General features: G+C 42.4%; 1 protein-coding gene across 3 annotated transcripts in view; it reads left to right on the top strand.

Annotated features, from left to right (window-relative positions):
• The first annotated feature begins 236 nt into the window (after positions 1-236).
• The window catches only part of spdl1 (spindle apparatus coiled-coil protein 1), a 37,190-nt gene continuing 26,903 nt past the window's right edge, over positions 237-10,523 (top strand). The window contains exon 1 of one of the 3 annotated variants that reach the window (XM_048606766.1): positions 237-284. In XM_048606766.1, the coding sequence (XP_048462723.1) occupies positions 279-284 (6 nt within the window). In that variant the 5' untranslated portion in view covers positions 237-278. Of the gene's footprint in view, positions 285-757; positions 955-10,523 lie in introns of those variants that run through there. The other 2 variants (XM_020528268.2, XM_048606767.1) reach the window with 2 other exon arrangements.

A 10,523-nucleotide genomic window follows, 5' to 3' on the forward strand; every position in this document is an offset into this window, starting at 1 on the left:
AGACCCAAATAGTATTCTGAAGACTCGGGTTCAAATCCTGCCACGGCAAATGGTAGAAATTGAATTCAATTTAAAAAATCTGCAATTAAGTGTCTAATGATGATTATGAATACATTGTTGATTGTTGGAAAAACCCATCTGGATCACTAATGTCATTCAGGGAGGGAAACTGCAATAAATGCTGCCTCACCAGCAATGCCCATATCCCATGAATGAATAAAGGAAAAGATACAATTCTAAAGGGGTTGCAGAGCTGTTGGACCTGAAGTATACAGCAAATGGTGGTAGGTTTTGAATAGTTAATAAAACATTCAGCAACTCAGCATTTACTAATAGGGGCGTGGAGCACAAAAGCAAGTAGGTGGTGTTAAAATTATAACGGGAGTGCTGTAACTACAGTGAAAGTAACACTACTGTAAGTTCTGTCTGCCATGGCTCCAGCTGCCCTCTAGGAAAAACGTAAAAGATTGTGTGGCACTGTTGGAAGCCAGGAGGGCTGTTCTCTCAAGCCTCGGTATTTATCCTTCAGTCAACATGCAACGGACAATTTGGTTTGTTGTTTGTGGGAGCTTGCTGCGCGCTAATTGGCTCCTCCTTTACTACAGGGTTATTATACTTCCAAAAAACTTCATGGACTGCGGCAATACGATTCGGGGCATAAATCGGTAAACGAACTTCGCTTGTACATATTTACTCGCCTCCTACAGGGTACTATTGCCGCTGACGGACTACACCTCCTGCCAAACCTCGGTGGGGAGGGGCGTTGGCGGCGGCGGTTGGGAGCTGGAGCGCATCGATTGGCTGGCTGTGTGGGCGCGTGCCGAGTTCAAACTGCATTGAGGGGCGGGACGGTTGGAGACGGAGTGGACGCGGAGCCGGCGTGTTTGCAAAGGGTAAAAGGAGGGGAGCGGAGGGGTTTAAATTGCACCGAGAAAATCAGACCTTCGGAGAAGGGTAAAAATCTTCTATTTTTGGGGGGGAAGGAAGGAATGGTCAATTCGTCCGAAGTTCTTCGGTCAACCTTGAACGGCCGAAGAGCAGCTCGTACGGTCGCTTGATGCCGCTGGACAAGGCCTTTTATACCGCCACGGGGGGTGCCAGGGGAACTCGGCCGATTGGGATTCACGGCCTGTCTCCGCGCGCTTCGCCATCAGTTCCGAATGGCCGGGTCAGCAAATCCCCCACCCGCCTGTAATCAGTGCATACAAGGCATCCGTTGTACGCTCATTTTCATCTTGCTTTTCATTATATTTTAAAAAAAAAACTTCTTTAGTAAGAAACTAATTGCAAGTTGCAGGTATATAATTCGACCAGCGACGTTCTTGCGATTAATGTCTCCCAGCCGGTGACAATTTTTTTTTGTTGGGATGGGAAACAATAACTTGTCAATTTGCATTAGCGAGGAATGGAGGCTGATAGAAGGAGACTCGCAGGTCACCGGATAGCTGCCATTAAATTGCAATTGAAGTGGTGTCAGATTAAACTGCATTGCGGATTATGGGAGAAACTGAGTCAGGAGCAAATTAAGTGCATAAACTGTCTCACCAAGATTGCTACAGGCTCAGCAGACAAATACCCATTCAGGTTACCAATAACATGTAATCTTATTTGCTGCCCTGCGTGCTCGATGTCACTTGTCGTGTCAGAACGTATTTTTTTTAGAACTGCATGATTTGTTCATTCGGTGTCCTCCAATCCGCATTTGGAAATTCGATGTCTTCAGCTAAATTGAGCAAACCTGTTAAAATTGGTCTTTTCGAAAAGGCATTTTTTTCCTTTTAAAGACTTCGGATTCCCATCACCAGCCGGTGTGAGGACGCTTTTTTGCCATGAAAATTGGCAACAGTTGCTTCCCTTTCCTTTTTCCCCTGGAGGACAAACCTGCTTACTTCCTGAGACCACCTCCACCTATCCATCCCAAACATCAACAGCGTGACATAGTCATGGTGCAGTTTAGTGATGGGGTCGATTGTTACCAGAAAATAAAAAGGGATAGGATGTGAAAATGAGATATTGTACTGAGAAATCATTGAAATTGTAGGGAAGCTCAATAATAGAACAAATATATGGCTTTTTTTTTCTTTATTCATTCATGGGACGATGGTGTCGCTGGCTAGGCAGCATTTATTGCCCATCCCTAATTGCCCAGAGAGGAGTTAAGAGTCAACCACATTGCTGTAGGTCTGGAATCACATGTAGCCCAGACCAGGTAAGGAAGGCAGTTTCCTTCCCTCAAGGACATTAGTGAACCAGATGGGTTTTACCAACAATCAACAATGGATTCATGGTCATCATAGAACATAGAACAATACAGGCCCTTTGGCCCACGATGTTGTGCTGACCTTTTACCCTAAACCTAAGGTCTATCTAACCTCCACCCCTACCTTGTACTATCATCCATATGCCTATCTAATAGCCACTTAAATGCCCCAAATGAGGCCGACTCCGCTAGCCTCTCCGGCAATGCATTCCACGCCCCTACCACTCTCTGAGTAAAGAACCTATCTCTGACGTCTCCCCTATATCTCCCTCCACTCACTTTAAAACTATGCCCCCTCTTAATAGCTACCTCCACCCGAGGAAAAAGTCTCTGGCTGTCTACTCTATCTATACCTCTGATCATTTTGTACACCTCTATCAAGTCACCTCTCATCCTTTGTCGTTCTAAAGAGAAAACCCCTAGCTCACTCAACCTTTCCTCGTAAGACCTTCCCTCCATTCCAGGCAACATCCTGGTAAATCTCCTCTGCACCTTTTCCAATGCTTCCACATCTTTCCTGTAATGAGGTGACCAGAACTGGGTACAGTACTCCAGATGTGGCCGAACCAGGATTTTGTATAGCAGGAGCATAACTTCACGGCTCTTGAGCTCAATCCCTCTATCAATGAAAGCTAACGCACCATACGCCTTCTTAACAACTCTATCCACCTGGGTGTCAGCTTTCAGGGAACTGTGGACAAGAACCCCAAGATCCCTCTGCTCCTCCACCTTGCCAAGAATCTTTCTGTTAACCCTGTATTCTGCTTTTAAGTTTGTCCTTCCAAAATGAATCCCCTCACACTTTTCAGGGTTAAGCTCCATCTGCCACTTCTCAGCCCAGCTGTGCATCCTATCAATGTCCCTTTGTAACCTAGAACAGTCCTCCGCACTATCTACAACTTGACCCACCTTTGTATCGTCCGTGAACTTACTAATCCACCCTTCCACTCCTACATCCAAATCATTTACAAAAATCACATATAGAAGAGGACCCAGAACAGATCCTTATGGTACACCACTTGTAACTGAGCACCATGTTGAATATTTTCCGTCCACTACTACCCTTTGGATTCAGAATTGGCTGACCCTTAGAAGACAATCTGCCACATTTCCCCGTATCCCATGCCTCCTTACTTTCTGCATGAGCCTACCATGGGGAACCTTATCAAATGCCTTGCTTAAATCCATGTCTACCATAGCCACTGCTCTACCTTCATTCGTGTGTTTGGTCACCTCTTCAAAGAATTCAATAAGGTTTGTGAGGCATGATCTACTCCTCACAAATCCATGCTGACTATCACAAATCAAACTGTGCCTTTCCAAGTGATCATAAATCCTATCTCTCAGAGCACTTTCCAGTAATTTGCCCACCACTGAAGTAAGAGTCATTAGACTCTTAATTCCAGATATTTATTAGATTCAGATTCTACTATCTGCCATGGCAGGATTTGAACCCAGGTCTCCAGAACATTTTCCTGAGTTTCTGGATTAACAGTCCAGCAATATTACCACTAGGCCATTGCCTCCCCATATCTTAATGGGCAAAGCCTTTGGAATAAGGCACGATCTGGAGGTGCAAATGAAGGTAAATGAATACGTTGTCATAGCCATTTTGCAAACATAGTTCCAAGGAGATCCAAACTGGGAACTTCTCATTCAGGGATAATTCTTCTTTCAGAGGGATAGGAGAATGAAAAGGTATTAATGAGAAATGGAATGAGGACAGTTGAGAAATGTTGTAGGTTTGGATGATGTCAAGTTTGTTTGGGCAAAGGTAAAAAGTAGTAAGGGAAAGAAGACATTGGAGGAGTGGAGTGCAGACCCCAAACAGTAGCTGTTCTGTGGGAAAGGCTTTAATCAACAAATAATAGCAGCATGTAAAAAGAATATAGCAATAATTTTGGGTCCCTTTTAATCTTCATGTTGATTGGGTTAATAAAATTGGAAAGGATAGCTACAACAGAAATTCACAGAGTGCATTGGATAGTTTCCGAGAGCAATATGTCATGGCGCAGGCTATGTTGGTTCTGGTAATGGGTAATGAGGCATGTTTAAGAAATGACTTCCAAGTAAAAGATCCCTCAGGAAGTAGTGATCATAACATGATAGAATTGAATATTCAGTTCGAGAGTGAGAAAATCAGAAACAACTAGGTTTAACTTAAATAAGGGGAGTTACAATGAAATGATAGTTAGCTAAAGTGAACTGTACAATGGTAGACATTTGAGGAGGTAATACATGACTCTCAGCAAGACCCAGTAAGGAGGAAAGATCCTAAGCATGGAATAAACTAACCATGGCTAACCAAGGAAGGTAAAGAGAGAAGAAGCATGTAAGGAGTCTGAAGCCAGTGCTTTTCCAGTCTTTGAGGTTAAATTTAACAATCCAGCAAAGGAGTGCTAAAAGATAAAGAGAAAGAAAGTAAACTGAGCGGAAAACTAGTGTGGTATCTAAAAACTGACAATAAGAGTTTCTTTCAATATATAAAAAGGAAGAGTGAAGTCATTGTGAACATAGCACCCTTAGGAAATGAATCTGGGAAAACGGTTTTGGGGAACAAGGAAATGACAGAGGAGTTTAGCAGATATTTTGCATCAGTCTTTAATGGTGGAATAAAATAAAGAATACGGGATAGAAATTGTGTGTTAGACAAAATAATGGGGCTTAAGGCAGTTATGACCCCTAGCCCTGACGGCTTGCATCCTAGGATCCCAAAAGAGGTAGCTACAGAGATAGTGGATGCATTGTTGTAATTTTCCAAAAGTCCTCGGGTCATGGAGAAGTATCAGATGATTGGATGACTGCTAATCTGACTGCAGGCAGATGGGATTTGTTTAGAATGGCATTATGGTCAGCAAAGACATGGTGGGCCAAAGGGCCTGTTTCTGTGCTGTACTGTTCTATGTCCTATGTGCTGATTAGCCTAATATCTATTGTTGGGAAAGAATAGGAAACAATTTTGAAAAAGTAATAGCAGGACATTTGGAAAATTGTTATCTAATCAAAGCAGAGTCAGCATTGCTTTATGAAAGAGAAATCATATCTGACAATTTTATTAGAATGGTTGAAACTTCCTCAAAACAGAAGGAGGGGAATGTGAAGAAGGGTCCTGACCCGAAACATCAGCTTTCTTGTTCCTCTGGTGCTGCCTAGCCTGCTGTGTTCATCCAGCTCCACACATTGTTGTCTCTGACTCCAGCATCTGCAGTTCTTGGTATCTCAGTGGACTTCCAAAGGATGTTTGACAGGGTACTTCACTAAAGGTCAAGTCTTAAGAGACCATGGTGTTGGAGGTGGCTTGTAGCCAGATTTACAGACGACACTAAAATAGGTAGAAAGGCAGTTTGCAAGAAGGACACAGAGTTTACAGAGAGATATTGGTTGGTTAAGTAAATGGGCAAAATGTTAACAAATGGAGTATAATGTGTGAAGATGTGAAGTTGTTCATTTTGGAGTAGTGAAGCAACAGTATGATCTTTAAATGGAGAAAAACTGCACAAATCTGCAACACAAAGGGACTTGGGGGTACTTGTGCATGAAACACAAAATTAGCACACAGATGCAGAAAGTAATCTTGAAGGCTAATGGAATGTTGGCTCTTATTTCAAGAGGATTGGAGTATAAGAATAGGAAAGTCTTACTGCAACTGTACAAATTGCTGGTGAGACCGCATCTGGAGTATTTTGAGCAGGTTGGTCCTCTTATTTAATGAAAGATGTATAATTTCATTGGAGGTAGTTGAGAGAAGGTTCATTTGGATGATCTCTGGTATGTAGGTATTGCCATACAAGCAAGGACTAAACAGGTCGGGACTTTACTCCCTGGAGTTTAGAAGAATGTGAGGTAATCTCATCGAAGTACATAAGATTCGTAAGGGACTTGACAGATTAAATGCAGAGAGGATTTTTTTCTCCTCATGGGAGAGTCTAGGACTAGAGGGCATAGTCTCAGAGTAAAGAGATGCCATTTTATGACTGAGATGAGGAATTTCTTCTCTCCAAGTGTTGAGAATCTTTGGAAGTCCTTGCCATAAGGAGTGTGGGGACAGACCTTGTATACATTTAAGGCTGAGATGGATTTGTGATCAGTAGGGAAATCGAGTGTTATGGGGAAAAGGCTGGAAGGTGGAGTTGAGAAATGTTGGATCAGCCATGATCCTATTGAATAGGATTCAGCTTGAGACTGAATAGGTTAAACAGTCTACTGCTGTTCTTATTTCTTATGGTCGTATGGTCTAACAAATATCCCTGTACATCAAACAGCAGATATGACCAGAACCCATGTGAATCACAGCCATTAAAGCTCTGTTCTTCCTTTGGCCCAACAACACAGAGTCACTGACCTTCTGCCACCTTTTCAATTCCTGACTATTTCAACTGCTCAGAGCTACAGACTGCTGGAGAAATGTATTTGGTCTGGCAGCATCTGTGGGAAGAGAAATAGTTAATGACTAGAGTCCAGTATGTCTGTTCTTACAGAGCTGGAGAACGTCTTCAGAAGTGGCTTCTGAGATTTGAGCTCCAAGCCCAACTTCATTGAATAGCTCTAGGACTTACCTTGAGTTTAAGACCAACTCTCACCTGCACCAGCCAACTCCCAGGACTGTCTGGACTTTGCTCACAGTCCTGTAGCTGCCTAAAATATAAAAAATATTGGAACAGCATCTGCCCTGAATGTTACAATCCCCAGCTAACTCCTCCTCAGTTGCCAGTTACAGAGCGTACAGACATTCTTCACATGGAGAACATTTTAAACAAATAACTGAGGGGGAAGTGCTGTACCACTCCATCTGACTATAATTATAAATAAAGTGATAGTCAAACAGTAGAATTGACAAGGTGAAATGAGAGTTTTCAGTATCGAGGCAGAATTTCACATTAAAGAGCCCTTTGCTGACGAATTGTTTGGGGTGGGAGGAGGAATCTTCACATAATGGAGTCATATTGGACAAATGAAGATGGCGTGGAGACCAATCATCTTGGCCCTAGAACATCACTGCATGGGTTCTTGATGTAGATATTTCTAATTGTCCTGTTCAGAGATGTTATTGCACACTTGTGGAGCAGATGGAACTTGAACTCAGTTCTCCTGATAGGAACAGAGGGACACTACCACTGTGTTGTAAGACCCATAAGTTTCACGGTAGGTGTTTTTCATCAACCTGTTCAGGGATGTTATGTTACATCTCTGCAGCAAGTGGGACGTGAACGCAGTGCTCCTAGCTCAGAGTTAAAGACACAACCACTGTGCTAGAAGAGCCCTAATATTTCCTCAGGGTAGTGTCCTAAGGTCAACCATTTTCAGCTGCCTCATAAATGGCCTTACCATCATAATAAGATCAGACGTGGGAATGCTTGTTAATGATTGCATATTATTCTGCACAATTTGCAACACCTTAGATGCTGAAGCAGTCTATACCTTGTGCAGCAATACAAGAACAACATTCGGACTTGCACCAGTAACTGGCAAGAAATGTGTACCATACAAGTGCCAAGCAATGAACGTCTTCAACGACAGGATCTAACCACCTTCCCATGATATTCAACAGCATTACTGTTGCTGAATTCCACAACTATCAAAATCCTGGGGATTACCACTGGCAAGAAACTTCCCTAGACCAGACAAATAGATATTGTGGCTAAAAATGTTGATCAGAGTCTGAGAATTGTGTTGAGTAACTCTCCACCATCTACAAAGCCCAAGTCAGGAGTTTGATGAAATACTGTTCACTTGCTTGGATGAGAACAGCTTCTACAACAGTCAAGCTCAACACCATCCAGGACAAAATATAAACCAAAAGAACTGTGGATGCTGTAAGTCGGGAACAAAAACGGAAGTAGCTGGTAAAGCTCAGCAGGTCAGGCAGCATCTGTGAAGAAAAAATCAGAGTTAATGTTTCAGGTCCAGTGACCTGAAGGTTCTGAGGAAGAGTCCCCAGACCCGAAACGATTCCTCTGATTTTTTTTTTTTTTTCTTCACAGATGCTGCCAGATCTGCCGAGCTTTTCCAGCAACTTCTGTTTTTGTACCATCCAAGGCAGCCTGCTTGATTGTGGTGGTTGGGATGTCAATCAGCATTCAATCCCTCCACTACTCATGTGCTGTATCGAGTGTTTTATCATCCACAAGATGCACTGTGGGAACTCGACATGACTATTTTGACAGCGCTGTTTATGTACATAATATCTTGCTACTTAGATGAACAAAGGCTGCAGATGCATCACTACCTTCAAGTTCACCTTTAAGTCAAACACCCTCCTGTCTTGATGATATTACAAGGTGTAGAGCTGGATGAACACAGCAGGCCAGGCAGCATCGGAGGAGCAGGAAGGCTGACGTTTCGGGTCTGGACCCTTCTTTAGAAATGGGGGAGGGGAAGGGGACTGAAATAAATAGAGAGAGGGGGAGGTGATGATTGAAGGTGGATAAAGGAGCAGATAGGTAGAAAGAAGACGGACAGGTCAAGGAGGTGGGGATGGAACCAGTGCACATGAGTGTAGGTAGTGAGTTGGGATGGGGGTTGGTCAGTTGAGGGAAGATGGACAGGTCAAGGAGGCAGGGATGAGGCTAGTAAGTAGGAAGTGGGGGTGGGGCTTGGTCAGTGATGTGATGATATCACTATTCCTTCATTGTCACTGGAATAAAACCCTGGAATTTCCTGCCTAACCACACTGTCTGCATTTACTCAACTGCAAAGTTTTAGGACGGTGGCTCATTACAATCTTCAGAACAATTAGAGATGGGCAATGAATGCTGTTCTAGCTAGCAACACTTGCATCACAAAGGTGAATGAATAAATGTGTGACTTTTGAAATGTCTGTGGGATGAATTACAGATGGTCAAATTTACTAGCATCTGCAATCTAAGTAAAAAATTTAACATGCAATAGCTCAACCTGTCTCATGGATTTTTAAAAAATTAAACATTTGATGCAGGCACAGCCTGAAATCTCGTTTTAATATTTTTTGTAAAATCGGTCTGTCCAGTTATTGCTACTAGAGGTTGCAAGTGTTGGAGCACCCTTTTAGCCATGATTTAGCCTGTTTCACACATGTAGCTTTGTGATTTTTGCCAGTATAAATAACTGCTGCCTTAAACTGTTCAGTGCTCGGTATAACTGCAACCTTGTAGCTTTCATATGGCTTGAAACAGATAAATTGCGTCTCTTTTCAGAGTGGAACTGTTAAAGGCAGCATTTACTTTGTTACAATTGTAAGTTAATGATGTAGCTGCTTTTGAACGCACATAGGGTCATTTAAGTAAGTGAATTTTTTCTGTAGACAAATGTATCTCTAGTTGCACTTTCTGGATACTGGTCTAAATGTTTAATAATCTATGGAAGCCAATAATAATTATGTCATGCCTGCCCTGTACATGTCTTTCCGATTTCTGCAATAATAAAGAAATCCTGCCAACTACCATTTATCAAGGTCAGCAAGAGCTGTAATGTTTGATTTTATCCTCTTCTGTTAAGTTGCACTATTTTGTTTAATGTAGTAACATTATTGAAATTTTTGCTTTGTACTTTGGATGCAATTGTGAAGAAGAGTTTGGATTAACTCTAGCTTTGAAGCGCTCCTTTTTGTTTGAGATGAAATAGTAAGTACTGGATATACAATGAGTCAGCCTCCATAAAGTACACAACAAGTTATGAGGGTAAGACGGAGTGGAAAGCAGAAATTACATTTATTTTATAGGGTGGGGAGACCAGAAATTACCTGTGTCCCAGAAGGAGTTTGTGTATTAAATGACTCAAACTGTTCAGTGAATCCATTATGTGACATGAAAGATCATCTATGAGTCCTCATGGACATATTGAAAGTGCAGCAGGATACTATATGCAACTAGAGGTGGGAATAACCAGGTGGAGCTTGCACATAAAAAGATAAAAAATTAATAAAAAATCTAATGTGCACCAAATAAGTTAGACAATGCCACTGAAGTACAGTAGAGTTGCTAACAGCAAAAAGAGATGAAGAACAGGCCTGCAACTTGAGCTCAGACCCTGGCTGGTGCTGTGCTGTGATAAAAAGCCTCATAATACAGCTGAATAAGTATCTGGTTAACAAGGTGTAAAGCTGGATGAACACAGCAGGCCAAGCAGCATCAGAGGAGCAGGAAAGCTGACATTTCGGGCCTAGACCCTTCTTCAGAAAATGTTTTCAATTCTCCAGGCTTCTGGCATCTCCCCCCAACACCAGGGACGACTGAAAGATCATGATCAGTGTCCCCACAATTTCTAAAATCTTTGAATGCATCTTATC

This window comes from Rhincodon typus, chromosome 16, assembly GCF_021869965.1.
Source record: "Rhincodon typus isolate 14 chromosome 16, sRhiTyp1.1, whole genome shotgun sequence".
Lineage (NCBI taxonomy): Eukaryota > Metazoa > Chordata > Chondrichthyes > Orectolobiformes > Rhincodontidae > Rhincodon > Rhincodon typus.